The sequence below is a fragment of the Mytilus californianus genome, unplaced genomic scaffold, assembly GCF_021869535.1.
Source record: "Mytilus californianus isolate M0D057914Y unplaced genomic scaffold, xbMytCali1.0.p SCAF_9, whole genome shotgun sequence".
In the NCBI taxonomy this organism is placed as follows: Eukaryota; Metazoa; Mollusca; class Bivalvia; order Mytilida; family Mytilidae; genus Mytilus; species Mytilus californianus.
The window spans coordinates 13893641-13917507 of NW_026262745.1; the positions used below are offsets into that span (position 1 = coordinate 13893641).

Here is a 23867-nt window from a genome sequence, read left to right on the forward strand (position 1 = left end):
TAGATTGTCATAGCCATATATGGCAAAACTTTTCAGAATTTTTAATTTTTAATGTTCTTCAGCTTTGTATTTTATTCGGCCTTCCAACTGTTTTGGAGCACCACTGATAAGTCTTGTGTAGACAAAAAGGCACGGCTGGCATACAAAATAATAAGCCTAGTATCTTTGATGAATTTTTTCATGCATATCCAGTACAAGCCCTAGATATAGGAGAGTATAATAACGTCAGTACCCTACTATATTTTAAGTTGTTTATAACCTACCTGTGAAGAGGAGGTATAGAATCTACAGATGTCAGGTTGCCTCTGGTTGATACAACATTAGTACTCTCTTTACAGTCACACTGTACATGTATAGATCTGTCAGGGGATCGATTCTCCACTACATATAGACCACCTGACCATCCTTGCATCAAGGAATACACTGTCACTGTTTCTCGAATCTACAGATAAAGTATTTTAAACTTACTGTAAATTCATAAATTTTTCTGCAACTTTTGTAGAAAGAACAAAAATGAGTGTTTAATTATTGCAGAAAACTAATTTTTTTCATCAGGTATTTGTTTTGTCATTGTTGAAGCCATACAGTGACCTATAGTTGTTAACTCCTACGTCATTTGGTCTCTGGTGGAAAGTTGTCTCCTTGGCAACCATATCACATCTCCTTATTTTTATATTTACTGTAAATTCAGTCAGTAAGATTTATTGTTGCACATATATGCCCAACACTGAATTACTTAATGTTTGTACATTCTGCACATTAAAAAGTTATTAATATTTTAACCAATTATGCTGACAAATTCAGTTACCCGGTAGTTTACAACCTCAAATCTTACTCCAAATGTTAATAAATTTTAACCAGCTAATCAATATGTTTTTATAATGTCATTACAATTATTTTTCTTTCAGAACATTTCTTTGTCATAAACTAATCATTATTTTTCTCCTTATTTCAATATATTTTTAAATGTCATTACTACTGACCCCTTCTCTCTGTCCTTTACAAATAGCCAGTTGATATATGGCATCAGCTAATGCATATTCATATTTCCTTGTCTTTGTAATAACTTCCTCTACCATCAATGCTTTAGAACTGTGTATGGACATCACATAATTACATCTCTGTGCTGGAGGTTTGGTACCTACACAAACAAATAACAAACACTCTTTTATGCTGTATGATAAATTATTTTTTGGAATGAACATTTTTGTAATTTTTTTTAAAAGGCAAAGTAACTTTGAGAATATGAGTGTAGGCAAAATAACTATTTGGGAATATCCGAAAATAACTTAACTTTGGCGCACATTTGCGCTTCAAAATAATAACTAGCTAGTGATGTCATATCTTTTGTTTACATCTGGAAAATATGGCTGCCACCTAACCATTTGGCACATGCACGGATTAGGACATTGGATGCATTTTGAAACAAAAAGACTCAAACAGCATTAAGCAGGCTACAAAAGATGTGTTACTATGCTTAAATGAGTATGCAATAAGTACAAATACATGAGAAATCTTGATTTTTCCCAAACAGTTTTTTGCCTACAAGCAATTTGCCCCCTGGAAAAAGTTTTTTTTTCTCCTAGAAGGAATAAAAAACATACATTAATATCTTAATTATCTTATTAGTTGTTACTATAGTAAAGTATAATAACAGTTATTATTCTTACTTAGTGTCCATATATTGAAGGCAAGAGTAACAACCACATATTCCCCTGGTTCTAACATAGCTCGACATCCAACAAAACTCTTCAGCTGTCGCTTACTACTGGTTACCAAAGGTCCAAAGGCTTGAGTTGGGCTAGAGGAGTCCCTGAGTATCAGAACACTGAGGTCAGCTGTTGACTGTTTACCATTACCGTTTCCTCTGTCAAAAAAAATAATCTAGTAAGACATTGTTAAACATAGTAACCATTTGAGTATCAATTGGGCTGACATATTGGAAGTGTTTCATATTTCATAAGATTGAAACATGCCAACTTAATGGAAACCGGTACTAACTTATTTCCTTTTCTTGAAAATGCAATTGCTTAAAACATTTATCTTATTCCTATAGATATATTAAAAAAACAAAAAATTATTGACTTACTGTAAATTCAGAAATTATTGTGATGTTTTAATTGATGCGAAAAATGCAACAGGATGAGTATCGCAATAATAATAAAATGCTCCGCAGGGCGCAGCTTGATACGACCGCAGAGGTCGAACCCTGAACAGTTGGGGCAAGTATGGACACAACATTCAAGCTTGATACAGCTCTGAATTTGGATTGTGATTAAATATTTGACACAGCATAGGTTTCTGACACAGAATGAATGTGGTCTAAGAACTTAAAAATTTTAAATTGGACATTCACCTATTATGGTCCAATATCCAAAATCTAAATACATGGTTAGATTCAGCATATCAAAGAATCCCAAGAATTCAATTTTTGAAGAAATCAAACAAAGTTTAATTTTGGACCCTTTTGATCTCAATGTGGACAAAGTTGATAACGGGGCCCAAAAATCAAAAATCTAAATACATGGTTAGATTCAGCATATCAAAGAACCCCATATATTCAATTTTTGTTGAAATCAAACAAAGTTTAATTTTGGACCCTGATTTGGACCAACTCGAAAACTGGGCCCATAATCAAAAATCTAAATACATGTTTAGATTCAGCATATCAAAGAACCCTAAAAATTCAATTTTTGTTAAAATCAAACTAAGTTTAATTTTGGACCCTTTTGACGTTTATGTAGACCAATTTGAAAACGGAACCAAAAATTAAGAATCTGAATACACGGTTAGATTCGGCATATCAAAGAACCCCAAAAATTCAATTTTTGATGAAATCAAACAAAGTTAAATTTCGGACGACGACGACGACGCCAACGTCATACCAATATACGACCAAAAAATTTTCAATTTTTGCGGTCGTATAAAAACTTGCATTCTGACATCTGATATATATATATCTGTATGCAGCTTTTCCTGAAAACGCAATATTAAATCTCAAATTTTTGTCCATTCTTTAATAAAATGCTCCGCTGGGCGCAGCTTGATACGACCGCAGAGGTCGAACCCTGAACAGTTGGGGCAAGTATGGACACAACATTCAAGCTTGATACAGCACTGAATTTGGATTGTGATTAAATATATGACACAGCATAGGTTTCTGACACAGAATGAATGTGGTCTAAGAACTTAAAAAATTCTAATTTACCTATTCAACCCATATCATTATTATTTGCTTTTATATATAAATCAGAAATAACCAACTTAAAACTGAAAATTTAAAAGAAAAAAAAAGGAAAACAAGGGAACCCCCCCCCCCCCCCCCAATTTTTGAACCCCCTTGTGATTCATCACCCCCAAACTCAATCCCAGCCTTCCCTTTGTGATATGGTACCTTGCAGTACAATTTCAGAGAGATCCATACACTTGAACACAAGTTATTGTCTGGAAACTAGAAAAATGCTTGTTTTTTGGCCCCTTTTTGGCCCCAAATTCCTAAACATTTAGGGCAATTACTCCCAAACTCAAACCCAGCTTTCCCTTTGTGATATGGAACTTTGTAGTACAATTTCATAAAGATCCATACACTTACACACAAGTTATTGTCCTGAAACAAGAAAAATGCTTGTTTTTTGCCCCTTTTTGGCCCCTTATTCCTAAAATTTTGAGGCAATTACCCCCAAAATCAATCCCAGCCTTCCCTTTGTGGAATGGTACCTTGCAGTACAATTTCAGAGTGATCCATGTACTTGAACACAAGTTATTGTCTGGAAACTAGAAAAATGCTTGTTTTTTTTGGCCCCTTTTTGGCCCCAAATTCCTAAACATTTAAGGCAATTACCCCCAAACTCAAACCCAGCTTTCCCTTTGTGATATGACACCTTGTAGTACAATTTCATACAGATCCATACACTTACACACAAGTTTTTGTCCTGAAACTAGAAAAATGCTTGTTTTTTTCCCCTTTTTGGCCCCTAATTCCTAAAATTTTGAGGCAATTACCCCCAAAATCAATCCCAGCCATCCCTTTGTGGTATGGTACCTTGCAGTACAATTTCAGAGAGATCCATACACTTGAACACAAGTTATTATCTGGAAACTAGAAAAATGCTTACTTTTGGCCCCTTATTCCTTAACATTTCAGGCAATTACCCCCAAACTCAATTCCAGCCTTCCCTTTGTGATATAAAACCTTGTAGTACAATTTCAGAAAGATCCTTAGACTTACACACAAGTTATTGTCCTGAAACAAGAAAAATGCTTGTTTTTTGCCCCTTTTTGGCCCCTTATTCCTAAAATTTTGAGGCAATTACCCCCAAAATCAATCCCAGCCTTCCCTTTGTGGAATGGTACCTTGCAGTACAATTTCAGAGTGATCCATGTACTTGAACACAAGTTATTGTCTGGAAACTAGAAAAATGCTTGTTTTTTTTGGCCCCTTTTTGGCCCCAAATTCCTAAACATTTAAGGCAATTACCCCCAAACTCAAACCCAGCTTTCCCTTTGTGATATGACACCTTGTAGTACAATTTCATAAAGATCCATACACTTACACACAAGTTTTTGTCCTGAAACTAGAAAAATGCTTGTTTTTTTCCCCTTTTTGGCCCCTAATTCCTAAAATTTTGAGGCAATTACCCCCAAAATCAATCCCAGCCATCCCTTTGTGGTATGGTACCTTGCAGTACAATTTCAGAGAGATCCATACACTTGAACACAAGTTATTATCTGGAAACTAGAAAAATGCTTACTTTTGGCCCCTTATTCCTTAACATTTCAGGCAATTACCCCCAAACTCAATTCCAGCCTTCCCTTTGTGATATGGAACCTTGTAGTACAATTTCAGAAAGATCCTTAGACTTACACACAAGTTATTGTCATGAAACTAAAAAAATGCTTGTTTTTTGCAACTTTTTTGGCCCCTAATTCCTAAAATTTTTTGGCAATTACCCCCAAAATCAATCCCAGCATTCCCTTTGTGATATTGAACCTTGTGGTACAATGTCAGAGAGATCCATACACTAACACACAAGTTTTGTCTGGAAGTTTCAAAAATGCTTATTTTTGGCCCGTTTTTGGCCCCTAATTCCTTAACTGTTGGTACCATAACCCCCAAAATCAATCCCAACCTTCCTTTTGTGGTATTGAACCTTATGGTAAAATTTCATAGAGATCCATTCACTTAAACTAAAGTTAGAGTGCGACAACCAATGCGTCTTCGGACAACGACGACGACACCAACATCATACCAATATACGACCGCAAAATTTTTTTGCTGTCGTATAAAATCGCAATTAGAAATGCATACAATAATTTCTGAATTTACATTATTCATCAATCAAAGAGTACACATAATTACTTACCTCACACCTTCCTGGAAGACCCCAACTTCAACTTCTGATGTATAAAATACAGTTAATCTAACCATCTTAAAGTCCTCTCGAGCATTTACAGGAAACGTTCCATCAACCCTCGTCTCTCTCCAGTCAGGTCTAACCTTACAGATATCTACACTGTCGAAATATCTGTTATAACAAAATACAAATTTCTTATTCTCATGAAGAAACTGTAAATGAAGCTACAAATTAACATAATTTTGTACACTTCTAAATAGGTGAAGCCAAAATTACAAATTCAAAAAAATTAAGCTGGAAAAGGAAATTCATATTATTTTATCAGAATATTATTTGTGAAGCATATTCATAGTCTTTCTGTGTCTATGTTCACTGTTTATGTTTAATATCTTATATTTCACTGTTCATTATGGGTTGTGTAATTTCCAACACCAAAACTATTTTATACTAAATTTTAATGGTAAGTATCGAATAACATGTTTCAAACAAGAATATGTATCCATTGGACACTATGCCACACTTGCACTATCATATGTCCATGTTCAGTAAAGATTAAAATCTGGGACAAATACTAATTTGGCATATAACCTCACAATTTACTTATGGGCTATGTTTAAAGTTGATGTGACCACAACTTCCTAGTGAACTTATATCACACTATCACATTTTGATAAATCAGTGAAACAAAGAAAATGGTAGATAATTAAAAAAGTTCACATTATAATGAACTGGAGTACTTAGTTTCAAGTAGATGTGACCACAATTCAATTGTTAATTTTTACCAAAAACTTGAATCTGGTACAGGATGGACCATAGGAAGGTTATAATAATGCATGTGTAATCCAATTAGATTTTAATTAATTATAAATAAGTGAAGAGCTTACTTGAGTAAATCTTCTAATGAGATCCAGAATACCCCCTCTGTACCACCATGTAACATAATCTCCTCTCTAGCAGCTGAACTTATCTTATTCCACAATGGAGATTTGTCTGACCAGTCTCCCATCCAGGAAAATCGTCCCCATGGATTTCTAAGTCTTATCAACCTGTGAATGAAAAAGAAATCTTGGTAAGACAAAAGAATAGTTTTTAATGCTGGGTGATCCACTTTTGAAGTTGACATTTGCATGCAAATTAATAGAGATATATATAATCATGATTTTTAATTTATCATTAGTTAGGTTGTATCTGTGACATTTCGACAGTATTTTGAAACTATAATGAACATTCAGCCCAACAATGCTTATGTGCCTATCACACCAAAACTTGGCAGTGACCCTGTTTTCTGCATTTATGGAATGCGTGTAGATTTCTGGTCGCCATTGCATTGATTTATTTGTTAACCCCATCTTCCTTTTATTAATATTAAGCTTACTATTTTAATCTCCTGATTATAATTTGGTAAATGGTAAATAAATTTCATTTTACATGTTGTAAAATGGTGTGAAGAAAATTCAAATGTATATTTTCTGGAAATTACTGAAGTAAATACATTTTAAGTTTCTGTTGTTAAATGCTTTTCAAAATAACCGAATTCAAACAAAATGAGAGAAAACTTCTCATCGGAAAATTATTTTTGAAGTATCTTACAAACCACTTATTTGTAAATCTAAAATTCTATTTTTAATATAATTTCCAAAGTATGCAAATGTGGGAGAAATTTCTGAAAGGTAATAAACTGTTATAATGTGGATGGAGATTTTGCTGTTTTGTAAATTCAATATTCAAATTTGTTCATTATGTCCACAGAAGATCTTCATTAGATTGTGATCATTGTACAGAATATCATGAATCTGGTTCAATATATTGATATTTTGAGATATATAATATATATGTCTTTGGCTCCTGAAATTCTTCTGTTTTCAGCGGTCATCTGTCTAATGCGCTCAGCAATCACCTAATTTCAAACAAAATCATTTCAACTTTGGACAACGGTCATTTTAACATTTTCAACTACCAATATAATAATGACAAAAAAGCATGTGTTCAGTATCATAGTCAAAATGATAATCAGAATCCATTTGCAACCTAAATCGTGCAAAAGGAGGTGAATTCTCGTGTTCTACATTTTTCAGTATCCATTGAAAACAGCATCACCAACATATTTCTCTACAAATATTAACATATTTTGAAAGTTTTCTTCCAATTTACAATGGCAGAATCCACCAATTTTTATTTGACTGCTCCATGAACGATATCTCTATCAATTGAAAACACTAACACAATTAAAACATATTACAATGGGTATATTCTGCCCCTGATTGACTACTGTTGTATTATTTGGGATGAATGTAAAAATGAAGGGATAACAAGAATTTTAAAACTCCAAAAAAGGGCAGCAAGATTAATTCTAGATGCAGATCCTTTATCCCCCTCAGCCCCCTTATTTTAAGAACTTGGGTGGATGACAGTTGACAATAGAATCAAATACCACAAATATTTACTTCTATATAAATGTATGCGTATGGAAGCACCTATGTACCTAGTTCAAAAGTTTAAACTGAAATCAGATAATAATCCTTACTCCTTGAGAGGTGTCACTTAAGGTAATCTGATATTTCCTAAGCCAAAAGCTGAGCTATTTAAGAAATCTTTTGTTTATTCTGGATCTGTGTTATGGAATGGACTACCACACAAAATTCGTAAAGCTCAAAACACTTATACTTTTAAACAAAGTATCAAGAAGTACTTAACACAGTCCTGATAAGATTATGTTTTCTACAATGTATTTGTATATTCTTTTATTTTTATTTGATTTTTTGACTACATGTGCATCTTGAACAGCCTTATATCTTATCATGTTAGTAATATTACATTGAACTACTTGACTGTAAATTAACTATGTGTAAATATCTGTTTTTGATTGTATTGTAATTTGTATGTGAGGGCCTCAGGGAAGATTAGTTTATTGTAACTAACCGAGTTTACCCTCTTTAAATAAAGAATTTATTATTATTATTATTATTATAATTTGCTGCTATCACGGCCATGGTCAATGATGGAATCGGAAAAAAAATTTCTAAACCTCTTTCAAAAGGTCACCTTTCTTGAGTGGTCACTTTTAATACTTCCCATGAATGACTGCTTAATACTGGTTTGATTGTACTTGTAAAAAATGAATATGAATGAAATTGATGGTGTATATTTTTACCTATTAGTTTCTATATTTTGTACATCTAAGATGGAGTAAGCATGTCTTGGTCGTAGTCCTAAGTTCTCATACACTTCTTCGTCTGTCTTCATTGTCCCTCCTCCACACGATGCTCCCATCAGAAACCTAAAAAGTTCAAATTAGTTTGAAAATTAACTTAAGGTTGTTTGCCTTTGGCTTTGAAAGTGTCAAAATGATCATTGTAATGTTCAAGAAATTAAAATTATGAGCGGAAATTTTCCAGCTCAAACATAAATAGTAAAATCCTAAACTAAATACCTAAAAATTCCTATATCAATGGACCAATTCAGAAAGTCAGTTCGTAATGAGATTGCACAGTCACAGTCTCAACCAAACAATAACATATGAAACAATGATGATGATATAATCCAACATTTCTAAATTGGTCCATTGTAACGATTTAGGTACCAGTGATTTACTTTAAAAGTAACTGAACAGAGTTTAAATGCTATAACAATAAATAAAAATTTGTCTCCAGAGAAAGGGTCTTACAAGTATAAAATGCAGTAGTGTATTTTTTTTATAGCCAAACACTATTTAAATGAAACTGTATGTATAAAATGAGTTTTGAAAAGATTAACATAAGCTCTGTTGGATCTGTACCAATCATTTCAGTTGAATAAATCTTACCCAGATTCTCTAGAACTCAATAATCTAGCCCATATCATATCAGGGTCAATTTCTTCTTCTCTGTCTTTACCTAAAAAGCCCAAGTATATTGTATCAAGTTCATGTACAGCTCAACAGTAAATGACAAATAACATATCAAAGATTGTCTGTGTTGCTAGCAAATACAGAAAAAGAAGTAAACCTGGGTGTAATGCTTTGAAAATATTTCATATTTCTGTATGACCTCACATTAATTTGTTTAAACCAAAACAAACTAGTATGCTAAAAAACACTGACTAAAATTTATATATAATGTTTATTCCAAATTTACAATATAAGAATCAATATAGTTTTATCAGAAAGCAACTAAAATGTAAAATGCAGCTCTTAAAGAAATCCTCATTATACTTACGCTGAAGTTCAATACTTTCACAAGGAGCACCAGTCAGGGTAGACAACCCTTCTATACATTTGCCTGCCACCAATGATTCGTAACAACCATGGAGCTTTGCCATTGCCTTCTCTATTAAGGCAACCCATAATTGTTTTCTCTTGGCCTGCAAATATCAACAGTTAAGAATTTGTGAATTAAAAATAAGTAATCTGGTCTACTAAACTGAACCCCTTCTGCAGGGAAATTTTTCCATATTATACATGTTAAAGTACTGAAGGATATTCATCTTATGCCTTGGTACAACAGTTTAGTTCATTTTTGTTTAAATGCAAGGTTCTGTTGTGACAGGAAATAAATTTGTCCCTTTTTTTATTATTCATTCAAGCTTATATTTTCAAAATTATTGAAGTATTTCATCATAGGAATTAATTCTTTTCTATCAAATAAATGGTGTCCTTTTTGGGCATTTATTAATTTATACAGTTGATGTAGTAATTATCATATCTTTACCATTTTAAAGGTACATATTTATACAAATAATCTGATTAGAAAAATAATGACCCTTTCTATCAACCTGAAGGTATGGTACATCAATTTATTTGAAAATAAATGTGGATAGTGTCCACATGTGGACACAGATGATGCCCCCGCTTGCATATCATATAGTTATAAAGGGACATAACTGAAGAACGGTAAAAGTGATGCTACCCAAATTTGAACTTGATCTTAGATTTGTGGTAATGAATATTGTGTATAGGTTTCATAATGTTTGGTTGGGGCAAACTTAAGTTACAGAATGGAAACTAAAAATTTTGCAATCTTTCGATGTATAAAGGGGCATAACTCAATAATGGTTAAAGTGACACTACCCAAATTCAACTTGATCTGTGTTTTATCAGTGGAAGTCAAAATTAAACATTGCATTGTATAAAGCATTGGTTGTAGTTGATTCAATTATAATCATGGACAAAGGAAGATAACTCCAATTTTAAAAATTACTTGATATTTAGAAGAAAATAAAAATTTTGCAATTTTTCCATTTATAAAGGAGCATAACTCTAGAACGGTTAAAGCGACACCACCAAAATTCAAACTTGATCTGTGTTTTGTGGTAATAAGCATTGTGTAAAAGTTTCATAACATTTGGTTGAGGCAAACTTAAGTTAGAGAACAGAAACTAAAAATTTTGCAATTTTTCCATTTATAAAGGGGCATAACTCTAGAACGGTTAAAGTGAGGCGACCAAAATTCAAACTTGATCTGTGTTTTGTGGTAATAAGCATTGTGTATAAGATTCATAACATTTGGTTGAGGCAAACTTAAGTTAAAGAACGGAAACTAAAAATTTTGCAATTTTTCCATTGATAAAGGAGCATAGCTCTAGAACGGTTAAAGTGACGCCACCAAAATTCAAATTTAATCTGTGATTTGTGGTAATAAGCATTGTGTATAAGTTTCATAACATTTGGTTGAGGCAAACTTAAGTTAAAGAACGGAAACTAAAAATTTTGCAATTTTTCCATTCATAAAGGAGCATAACTCTAGAACGGTTAAAGTAACGCCACCAAAATTCAAACTTAATCTGTGTTTTGTGGTAATAAGCATTGTGTATACGTTTCATAACATTTGGTTGAGGCAAAATCGAGTTAGAGAACAAAAACCAATTTTGGGACGTACGTACAGACGGACAAGGGTAAAACTTAATGCCCCCACCGCTATGGCGGGGGCATAAAAAAAGACTGCTAATTTCTCAAACAACAATATCACCTTCAATGTTCTTTGTGAATTTACAAGTAAAATTATTGTACTATCTGTTCCAGGATCAATAAAGCCAGATTTTAATGTCTGATCTTGTTCATTACCTTATGACTGTTTTAGTTTTTAAAGTTAAATTAAAAGTGTTAGATCTATAAAGGAGAATAAGGGGAAGATATGCATAGAAAACAGTTTAAGCAAAGGGAGAGTGCTTTAATTGCTATTCTTTGTTTTCTTTAGACTTTGTTTTTCTTCTTTATTTCTTTCAATTTGTTATTAAGGTCTTTCCACTTCGTGCGGACAGACCTTATTGTTTTTCTAATTGTTTTTAATATTCTATTATATTTCCATCTAAATTTGCATTTATTTTCCCCAAAACCCTCTCACACAGAAGTCGACCATTTCTGCCAAATCATTTAACAGCTTATAAACAGATGATAAATTCCAGCTAAAGTAATCTGACAATAATATTTATATGCATAAGGAGTTATCACATATAATCATTTTCCACTTTTTATTACTTATAGCTATAAACCACACAAGCCACCTAGCCTTAAGCAAATCGAAATGGACAAAATACCAAAGTTTATTGTCAAATAAATTATGATTATAATCAGAATCAAATACTTGACATCATAAACATGGAATGTCTGCACCTGTGACCTGTGTATTCATTTTATTGTATTGAACTTGTCATGTTTACCTTGAGAAAAACTAAATGATTGAAACTGACTCCAATTTTGGAATCAATAACCTGTAAATTCATATACACGTGTTTATATGTATGTGTATATGATGATTCAACAATTGAATTTCTGTTCATGCATAAATTTTCTACATTCTTTTTCCCACTCATGTAAACTGTTGATATTTAAAAACAAAAGCAGCTGCAATATACTTTTACCAACATTATCTGCCAGGTGTCAAGGCTATAAAACTATGCAAATTACCTGAGAAAATACGCTCACTGGCTCAGAGTACTAATTTTCATGGATTTTGAGGGTGAGGGTAAACCATGAATTTAAGTGTTCAACCATCATGACTATGTACAAATTTCCTAGAGGCTTGTATGCAGAATTTGGCACTGCCACGAAATGAAGTATCCACGAAGGATACAATTTCCCTCCATCCACTAAAAATGGTACCCATGAGTATAAATGAATCCACAGTGTCTTTCATTTGCTATTTTTTATACAACTAGGCCTTATATCTTATCTGATATTTTAATAATAACCAGTCAGAAAACTATGTAATTCAACATTCCACATGTAAGAGATCACCTATCAATAACATCTGTGCTGCTTGCTTTGTCTAATACACCTTATCCCTATTTAGTCCAATCCGGAAAAAACAGTCACTCAGACAACTTCCTGTTCGGGTAAAGTGTCGCAAAAACAAAGGTCATCAGTAACGATCTAAGGGAGGAAAAAGTTTAGAAAGCAAACATTTTGAAATTTTGATAGATTACGATAATAAAAATGCTTTGTTTGAAGTGTTTACAATGGTTTAAACATTTCTCTTTGAAAAGTACATTGTTTAAACAGGGCTCCAGATAGCTTCACTTGGATGAAAAAGTTGTGTAATTTTAGAACTTATCCGGATTTGAATAAATAGCAATGAGGTGTATATGCAAACTACCTGATCTGACATGTTAATTACCTGTGAGAAAACCAGGTTATTATGCATTCCACATGGTAAGAGATCATCAATTAGAACTATCTGCCACTTGCCGTCCTTACATAACCGAACTTGGTATGCCCCATGAGGACAATATTCCTTTGTTAATATAATGTTTTCTACCAAGTTTGGTCTTTCTGCTAATACTGCTAAGGCACTCAAAAACCTGAAAGATAGAGCTCTTTTATTAAATGTGTGAAATTATCAAATATCAAAGGCTACTGTTGTCACTAAAACATTGTTTCTACTTTAACAGCATAAACCAAAGATTAAAGGATGATATAGTTAATATCTACATATATACAGCTAACTGTAAATCCTTTTACAGTGTGCAAGGACACATGTAAACAATAAGATACGCAATAAAAGTCACAAGTTAACCAAATGTAAAATAAATAAATAGTGGCCTAAGTCATGAAAGTCAATAAAATAAAACATTATAATTATAAGAGGATGTGGTATGATTGACAATGAGACAACTCTTCCCCAGATACCAAATGACCTAGATGATAGCAACTATTGGTTTACATTCAGCCTTCAACAATTAGCAAAACCCTTACCACATAGCAAGCTACAAAAGGTTCTGAAATGCACGTGTATCATCATTATCATTAGTATGACATCAACCCTTTTTTTGTAAATTTTGCTAGTGAAACCAAAACTGTTTTTCAGTGAGGTGTGAGTGTTTACTCAATGTTGAAGGTCACACTGTAACAGTGAGGTTTGAGTATTTACTCAATGTTGAAGGTCACACTGTGACATTGAGGTGTGAGTGTTTACTCAATGTTGAAGGTCACACTGTGACAGTGAGGTGTGAGTGTTTACTCAATGTTGAAGGTCACATTGTAACAGTGAGGTGTGAGTGTTTACTCAATGTTGAAGGTCACACTGTGACAGTGAGGTGTGAGTGTTTATTCAATGTTGAAGGTCACACTGTGACAGTGAGGTGTGAGTGTTTACTCAATGTGGAAGGTCACACTGTGACATTGAGATGAAGAAAAGAAATAGTTAATGCAATGTTTTTACCATTATCTTTTCTTTTTTCTATGTAATTTTCATTTCTGTGTGTAAAACAAAATGTCTTAAACAGAAGACTTACCAACAGTTTCCTAAGACTCCCTGAGATATATCCTCTGGCATAGGTGTTCTGTAAATCTTCCATCCTATCTTCCCCTCCCCAGGGGCAGCAGCAACATCTTTAGGACGACTCCATACTATAGGTGTGTTAGTAAAAGGCTGGGTCTCATCACAAAATAATGATTTAGAGGTCGGAGGGAATGAATCATCTATAAACTGTTCATTATTCTGAAATTAAAAATGTTATATTGTATTACTCTTTAACATGCTTAATGTACCGTTTCAGAATCTAAAGGTATATCGGTAATTACATTGTTCGTACCCCAACAAAAAAATGTTCAGTGTATCCTTTCCAAAATATTACTCATAATGCATTAGATACTGAAATGTCAAATTCTTACATTTCAAGACCCTTTTTTTATATTTCAAAAAATTTTCTCATTTGCTGAACATATTTTTTTGCATCCACTTGCTACTGAAAGGATTCTATACCATTAAAGGAAATATTCAACCAAGAAGAAAGATGGTATGGATTTTACTCATTGTTGAAGGCCGTACAGTACCCTATAGTCATACCTGCGAACCCTCCTGTTTTGAGCGGTAGTCTCCATCGCAAACAACGATATTTCCGGAAATATCCCACTTGCCTGTCCGCTCCAGCACAGGAGTATAGAATCTCCCACATTTGGATATTTTAATCCCGAATTCGTATTTCTCTGGCTTTTTCATTACTGTCAATAGAAATAAACAAACAATCGGCGATCATTTGAAAACTTTGGTCAGTAGTTTTTACGTTCGATTTAACAGTAATCAAAAATCATTTCTTCTATGTCAACTCCAACAAAATAGAGGTCTTTGTCAGGACCAAGTGGCAGTGCAAAAAAGAAGAAATATAAATGCAAATTTCAAGCAGATTGGATGAAAGATTTTCAATTTTACGACTAAGTTCACTTAGCAATGAATCTTCATTTTGCATATTATGTTCAATCAATTTTTCTGTTGCTTCTGGTGGTTTGTGCGACGTTTGAAAACATGCTTAGAGTGACACTCACAACAAAATCACAATATGGAATGTTATGAGTTATGAGACTCTGAGGTATTGAAAAAGACAAAAAAAAAAAATCACCTTTTATAGATTCTAACAATGAATTATATTTATTAACTCTCATACATGTTATAGGTGTTTTGTAAATGAATAAGTAAACAGGTCATATATTTAACTTGAAAATGTCGTTCGCACAAAATCTCCCCCTCAGCTGTCATAGCTGTCATAGCTGAGGGGGAGACCTCCCTCTTTGAAGGTTTCAGAGGTTGGCAGGAATGTATAGTTGTTATTTTCTGTGTCTTTTTGTCTCTTGTGGAGAGTTGTCTCATTGGCAATTATACCACATCTTCTTATTGTTTAAAATACTAGAATGGACAGAAAGTTTATTACTCTCTTCAGCTCAGTCTTCACGATAAACATTTGAATCCACAAGCCTTAAGCTCAATTTTACGAAAATTTTAGTTGGATTCTGTTGGCTTGTAGAGAAGAATTTCACAAGCCCGAAAGCAATTTTACAAGCCTGGGCTGGTGGTCTTGTGGTTAGCATGAAGACTGTCATCTTAAAGTAATATGATGGCAAAGATTTTAAATTTATCTTTATCTTTTGACAATGTTTGACATCTGATGATTTATTTCATATTTATCTATTTAACATTGCATTTCTTTATAATTTTACCACTTGAAGTAATCGGTTAACTGAAGTATTTTGGGAAAATACAATGTATATGTTCAACATGTACAAAATGTCACTAGTGAAAAAAAACAACAAATGACCATCAATATTTGTGCTATCTGTATGACATGTATGTCATGTAGGTGTATAGATTTATAGAAACAGTGGAAACAGTTGCATTCTTTATTTTAAATTTTCAGATTCAATTTTTTATTTCAATATTCACTTGCAGCTTTACAGAAACATCACAATTATTACATGTATTGTGTGTAGTATATGAATGTGAATTATATAATTATCATTCATGTAATTAAAGACCCAATAAAATTCGGCCAATGCGCACAAAAAGTACTTGGTTCTTGTATTGTGTCCAAATTTGCATATTTAAGGAAGTGATTATTTTACTGGTTAAAGTGTCTGTATGTATGTATGTTTAGTTCTATAGGGCTTTAAATAACTTCTTTATGGAAAACTGTCAGTTCTTTGAATTTATAAAAAGATTATTTGTTATTAAATGCTTTGTGTACTAATAATGATCAGTCTATCCAATTTCGGTCTATTCAATCTATGTAACACATGATATAATCATAATGTGTTTTGTATGTGAGCAATTCACAAGTCTAACTGCAAAAATAATACATGCTCTACGGTGTATCAATGAAAATATTTTGTCTGGATTTGTGCATACACATATATATGACACTTTTTTTGTTTTAAATGTCCGAATGTATTGCTTTATTTATCATGTTTATATGTGTTGTAAGTTTTATTTAAAATTATGATGTATATATATCCTAAGAAATACTAATTTAATTTGATGGGCAGTCTTTAAACAATTGACATTTCACTTTTATAACAAAATTATTGGGGGGGGGGGGGGGGGGACTATGCAAAAAGAAGTATTGTCATCTGTTGGTCTTGAACTCCAGACTCACATTTTTCCCTAATTATTAATGACAAAAATTTTTATCCATATGAAGTTGTTTATGCTGTTGTGGCTATTATTTTCGATTTCTGATACTGGTTATGATCTTAATAGCTAAGTTAAGATTTTTTTACTATGAATTTAAAAAAAAAAAGAATTTCTACTATTAAGTATTTTAACTTAAAAACAATAACCAAGATATAAATTGTAAGCTGATAATTTAAAGTGTTACTACCTATTATGTCATCCATCAAAGTTAAAGAATGTGTACAAATGTTACAAAATGTAATCAACACTTCACCCTACTTTGATTTGACAAATGTCACCACTGTATCAGGGTTTCTTAACCATTCACATCAAATAATTTCTTTATTTCCTTGGGCTTAAATAGTTGTGGTTTTTTAAAGGAGATCATAGGTTTTGATTTCAATAACATTTGCCTACCTTTATCAGTGTTTATATGTAATATGTGAATTTTCTCAAAGTCTACCAACCTTGAAATTGCACTAACTTTTCATTAACAAAACATGAAATAAATACAGTAAAATTTGTCTCAGCTGAAAACCTATATACATGATGATGATATATATGATCAATTCAAATTTAAGAAAATTATTTGTTTTTTATAGTATTTAGAAGGATGGGTTTATGACTTATCTAGGTATGTTTTACTACAACATGTACAATGTACATTCATGTAGGCCTCAACTATCTGACTACTTTAATGAAAACTAAAAGAACAATAAGCAAAGGCCACATGTAAATGTATACTAATAATAACTAATACCCTATTCCCAGTTTCTATGCTTGATTGTTGTAAATTTGGAAATAAAATACTGATTTCTATATTTGATGTCTTTGGTGGTCAAATTTGGAGGAAGTATTGGCCACTACACATGCTACACATCTCAAGAGGTGTCAGAAAATAAAATGTAGACACTGGTCTATTCCTCAAGACAGTATATTAACATGACTAATAATTATTAATCATGTTAATACTAGAATTAGTAAAATGACTTGTTCCAATTAATATATAAAGAAAAAACATTTGTAACTTTGGCTACTGGCAATGCTTGTCCAAAAGCCAAGTTAAATGAAAATTGTACCTTGAATGTTTTAGTTGGTATTACACACTACATTTACGGGGAAGGGTTGGAACCCCCCCTTTTTTTTTGACGATCAATGCATTTGAATGGGGACACATAGTTGGAACCTCCTCCCCCCCCCTTTATCCTGGATCTGCCCCTGTGTGGTACTTATATCTGTGGTTTGTAACAACTGCTAAATTTGCTATTGTGGTGAATGTTGTATTGGAGTTTTGTCCCAATTCAAAATGTGAGCTTCTTAAGTTTTTTAACTCTTAATATTGATGAAAACCTTCTACCAACCATTAAGCTAAAGATGAGCATTAACATGTTTTTCTTTTGCATCATATGCATAGACATTTTCTTGGTAATATTTTTGTCTGATAAATACCTATATAGGTATTCCTCACCGCTCCTTCTTCAAACACCTGATTATATGTAATCTTTGTAATTACCTGTTTACAGAATAACGTTATATGCTGCCACAGTTCTAATGCATCATTCTCTTCTGTCTTTCTAATATCATCCATCAGAGTACTTTGTTGTTTCTGTAAAGAACCAACAGAAGGTAGACCTGACCCTTCTAAACCTTTCATTGTCCCACACATCATACACTGCACCAAGTTTGCATGGTTTTGAAAGGTACATGCAGAGCACTTCCACTTTTGTTCTTTTTCCAGACTGAACTTTCCTTTATCTGGGGTTTTGTTCTTTTTATCTTTTTCTAATGAATTTTTGTTCTTCTTCTCTAAACTTTTATCTTTTTTGTCCTTTTCTAAACTTTTGTCCTTTCTTAACTTATCTAGACTTGTGTTCTTTTTCTCTTCTATCTTTCGACTTGGTTCTTGTTCAGGTGTTCTTGTAATTGATTTTTTCTCTAAATATTGATCTTTGCTTTGAACACCATTTTTTATTTTATATTTTTCTAAATTAAGAATATCAAGCCCGTCACTTTTGTTTGATCCTTTGTTTCTCTCTTTAACATTTTCAGTCTTGTTCATGTCTAAATCCAAGCTTTTACTTGACCCAGTTTTATGCAAATTCTTTCTAGCTTGCTCAGTCTTGTTTATCACAGATTTTTCATTTGAAGGAGTTACTCCCCCTTTTTTATTCCCAGAGGATGTAGAAGGAGGTGCATTTTCATTCTTCTCTCCACAAGCTTCACAAACTAATTGTCCAATAGAATTTTTCAATGTACACATGGCACACACCCAGTCATTGTCACCAACTAATGCCGCTTTTGATTTCTTGGCAAAACACATAGCACATGATTTGGCAATTGCTTTGTTTTTCATTGTACACCTAGCACATGTCCAATCCTCCAAAACTAGGTCACTGTTACTCTGACTAGACTGAGCAGAATTCCTTGGAGATGATTTACTAGGTGCTATAGAAGGTAACTTTTGTGCAGGGCTAGGTGATTCACTGCTTACTCTGCCATGAAACTGTTTAGATTTGCTTGTTGGTTTTCTACCATCACGACATACTTGACACTGATCATTTAAGTCTGGGTTTTGATCGAAACTACATACAATGCATGTCCATTCCTTTCCAGTCACTGGATTTGATATACTTCGATGAGCCTGAGGATGCTCATCTTTTGTATTTTTAGAATTTTGTTCATTTTTCTGTGGATACATTTCATTCTCCATGCCGTCGGGTTCACCACGTCTATTAGAGGTCATGTACCCAGAGTCCACTGTAGAAATTTCATTCACGTCATCTACAGTTGGCAGGCGAATTTCCCGAGGAGATTCACACATGTCACAACGAGTTTTATTCCCTGAATTTTTCAAAGTACATCGTCTGCATTGCCAATCTACAGTTAAATCTATATCCATGGCAACAGTTTGATCTGCCATTTTAAGTGTTTTTAACACGGTTGTTTGCTCGGTATTAATATGATTATAAGTTACAGTATAGTCATCGTCATCATTTATCAAAATCACTTCTTTCTCTTTACCTGCTCCACAAGAAGTACAAAATTGAACACTTTGAACGTTTAGATTTGGGCACTTTTCGCATTGCCAACGACTATAACTTTCAACATCAATTACTGTTTCAATAGTTTTACCAGTAACATTAGCTAGTGGTACTCTTGATTTTAATGGTTTCTGATTTACAGAGTTACTATCAGACTTTTTCTGTTTTGGTTTAGCTCCTTTGCTATCACAAAAACAGTCTACATATTCTACATCCTTTAATGATACAGAACTAGAACTAAAGGGATCTAATAGTCGCTTTTGTTTACATGCTAAGCAAGAAACAATATCTGATGAATTTTTGGCTGTGCAAGATCGACAAATCCAACTATTTTGTATTTCAGAGCATTCCATTGTAAATCTATCACTAACCCATCTTCTCCAAACTCAATTTTTCAGTTACTCTCACATCTTTGGTGTAATTTTTTGATATTATAATTCTGAAAAAGAGATAAATACATTTATTCATACTTGTGATTGTGAAACCACAACATACAATTTCTAATTATTCATACCCCATAAGATTTTTCTATTCTAGTTTTTATAAATGCTTCTGGTTTTAGCTAAATTACAAGTTTTACATTACATTTGTACATGTAAATCTTTAAAATCAAAATCATATAAAACATTTTTAGCAACAACATTGTCCCCATACTCCTGGAAGAGTCATTGCAATCTCAAACACTCAAGTTCATTTGAACTCCAAAACAGGCGAGACTGTATGAGTTGACAGGGTTAAGCGTCTCCTGCAATGCATGCCTCGCCAGCTATGCGAATCAACACTCAGTCAAAATGACACATTCAGTAAAATAACAGATCAGATGACTATTCTATAAAGAAGTTTTATATAACTGTTATTTCCAGAAACAGGTTGTGATCCATTATCTAAGATAACAACCAGGAGTTATGATCCATTTTTATGTCCATGCAAACACCTTTCTACTATAAACATGTCCAATATGATTATCATGCACTTCATTGTTGTGTTATTTATATTGTTTTCTGCCCTCCTTATATGTCCAGATGAATATTTGTACTGTATGAATATTCTAAAATTTATCCAAATTTTAGTCATTGAAGCCAAGGACATGACCCATTTCTTCATGAATTTTGAAATTTTATCTTTTAAGGAATAGCACTACCTAGTTATTTATTATTCTATTGTTTCTATTGTCCAGACTATATTTTGTTCATGCTTTTTTTCACCTTAAAGTGAAATACAGCATTCGAAACCAAATTAAATAGTTAAGTACCATTTAGTCCATACAAACCATTGTCCAAAGTGAGGTAGAGAAACACAATGTATGAACTATGGCTCTCAAAATGATGACAAATACAACCAAATGGCCTATACACAAATAAAATATATAATACTAAATCTATTTAAATCTCTTTAACAAGCTACTTGTATTGAAGTTAAGTTTTAATGTTAACAAAGACTTGAATATCTATAATAAACCAACCTGACAAATGTTCAAACTTCACTTTCATCTCCTAATCTTAATCAATTCAAATATTTAAAGGTACTGCACTTAGTACTCAGTTGTGACATCTCCTAGAATGACCCAACTATAACCTTAAATAGCTGTTATATTTATTCCCACTCCTACATGAAATGTCCACAGGGTTTTTAATATTAAATCCAATACATAAATACACAGGATTTCACACCTAAGTCTTGTCACCTATGTCTATGTGACATTGTCATTTTAATGAGATTTCTAAAAGTTCTTGTAAGATTTTTTTCAAACAATTAATAAGATCAGTCTTGTGAGAAATGAGATTGATTTTTTTATATCTGACAACCTTATAAATAATCTGTCATGGTCATTATGGTCAAACCTAATCTGGACAAAATAGTGTAATTTGACAAAATATTGCATTAATGTCAACAAGACTCACTACAAGTTACCACCCATGTTTACAAACATGTTCCTTGTTTGACAAATCATACTCAATATGCTAAAATTTCTTGATTAATTTTGATTTTTAAAAGTCAAAGTACTTAATTTATACTTAAGACGTAATTATTTATAACTAATATTAAATGACATGAAATGATGTAATTCAATTTTTAATCCATTTCCCTCCACTATAGTGCATTGCTTCATGATGTTTATTATATCATGTATACCATATAATCAAACATATTACATATGACATTTATATAACTATTATCATGTTAATTTACAACTATTAAATGTTCAAGTATAGTATTTGTAAAATGTCAGTTGTTACAAGCAGGTTTTCCATTGATTTATTTTTTAATCAAAGCCAAAATTTAAAAAAGATACACAATCACCTTCAAATTTTTGGTTAATTTGTCATATTTAATATCGATCTTGTAATTATGTACAACTGTACCATTAGATACTTAGCAGTCAAATGAAAATTCAAACTGAGCAAAAAAGTTGATGGAATTTGTATATGTATCATCATATTTAAAAAAAAAAAGCAATCATTTTATATTTCGCATAGTTGAAATAATTAAAATATAAAAAAAAAATAATCGGTTTTTCTAGTAGAAAGAATTTTAGCATTTCTTGTAATTAAAATTTGTCTTACAAAATCAAATTCAACTTACAAAAGCATTCCGTTTTCTGCCTGTCGCAAGAACAAGTCTTACTACACACACATCACTTTGTTAAAATTCTACTGATTTAACAAAAAAACACAAATTCTTTTAATTACATAACATTAGTTGTTTAGTTGATTTTTATCTACCCATCAACAGACTTAAGATCAAAGATAAAAACAATACACTACCTGCAACATGCCATGTTCTTTGTACTTTGCCGACATAAGTAGTAATTTTAGAATTAATACAAAAATTTCCAGGTGAAAAAATGAACTACTCTACATCAATTAGTCCCAAACAGTAAAATAAAGAGCAATGTACAGGAGGTCTTCTAGAATGGGTAAAAATGTTACCCATAATTACATTTAAATAGAAATTAAATGCCATAATCTTCAAAAACATTTTAAAAACATTTCTCAAAGCTATATTTTTAAAGTCTTTTATAAAAGCATGTGCAAAACAAATGATATATAAAGTAATCTTATTTGTGGTTTCAGGGGATATTGTTTCTTCTAGCTTACATCTTTAAACAGTTTTGCACTTTGTTGATTATCTGATAATGGACCAAGTTAATTTGACCCAAAAGTTTAATAGACGATAAAAAATAAAATAAATACTGGGTTTCAACTATATATATATATATATATAATTTATTAAATCGATTTTGACTACTTAAGGAGAAAACTTTTAACGTAGAGAAAGCTGTTCTCTTTCTATGCGATTACATAATGTACAAATAGTCAAAATGAAAGATCAACAGTTCAATTGTAAAAATAAACGATAAGTACAAAAGAATGAAATTAATCAAAAATATACCTGTACTTTATCCTAACGATGTCAACAAAGAAAGGTAGTCTCTCCATAGTATGGTGTGTCAGTTTACCTGGTGAGGTGACTCACGGTACTTGTAAAATTTTATAACAATTAGGTAAATAACTTTGACAATGATCGGCATATCTTTCATTATTTGCCGATCGTTTATAAATATACGTGTGTATTAAAAGTCTTCACAGGATTCCAATAAAAAGGATTTACACAGAGAGTAAAACTGGCCCAGATGTAATCTCTGGCTTTTGTATTGTACAGTTTATCACACCGTTGATCGTTGTGATTTTGTCGAGCTGATCTACATAAGTATTAGCTTATCAAAGGATTAAGAGGGATTATGTATCATTCGAATAACTTCATGGCAGAAGATTAAAGCATATTCCATATTCTAATAGATCTTACCAACTATTTTAATTAATTCACAAAGGAATTTATTTAATTAGAAAAATATATATTAACTGCCCTCAAGCTCTATATATATATGTCCTTGTTTTGTTGCTTTAATCTTGTTCTCATGACATACTTAATTTTCCAATTTATTGTCTGTTATTATGTAACTGCTTGTAAAAGTGTTTTAGAGTACGTCATCATGTTAATTCATGTCAATATTGGAGCATATAAACCCTTGAAGTACATTGATAAAAAAAAATATAAAAGTTAACTTATTAGGCCTCAAAATATTGCAGTAAAATCTAATCTAGAGCCAACTAAAC

General features: G+C 32.2%; 1 protein-coding gene across 2 annotated transcripts in view; it reads right to left on the bottom strand.

Annotated features, from left to right (window-relative positions):
* LOC127714345 (calpain-15-like) overlaps nt 1-23867 on the bottom strand; it is a 47267-nt gene that overhangs the window by 8740 nt on the left and 14660 nt on the right. The window contains exons 1-12 of one of the 2 annotated variants that reach the window (XM_052220403.1): nt 23143-23249; nt 18222-20188; nt 14061-14266; nt 12944-13127; nt 9548-9692; nt 9157-9226; nt 8506-8631; nt 6239-6400; nt 5364-5525; nt 1671-1867; nt 984-1141; nt 264-442 (exon numbers count right to left, since the gene is read on the bottom strand). In XM_052220403.1, the coding sequence (XP_052076363.1) occupies nt 264-442; nt 984-1141; nt 1671-1867; nt 5364-5525; nt 6239-6400; nt 8506-8631; nt 9157-9226; nt 9548-9692; nt 12944-13127; nt 14061-14266; nt 18222-20102 (3470 nt within the window). In that variant the 5' untranslated portion in view covers nt 20103-20188; nt 23143-23249. Of the gene's footprint in view, nt 1-263; nt 443-983; nt 1142-1670; nt 1868-5363; nt 5526-6238; nt 6401-8505; nt 8632-9156; nt 9227-9547; nt 9693-12943; nt 13128-14060; nt 14267-18221; nt 20189-23142; nt 23250-23867 lie in introns of those variants that run through there. The other variant, XM_052220404.1, reaches the window with a different exon arrangement.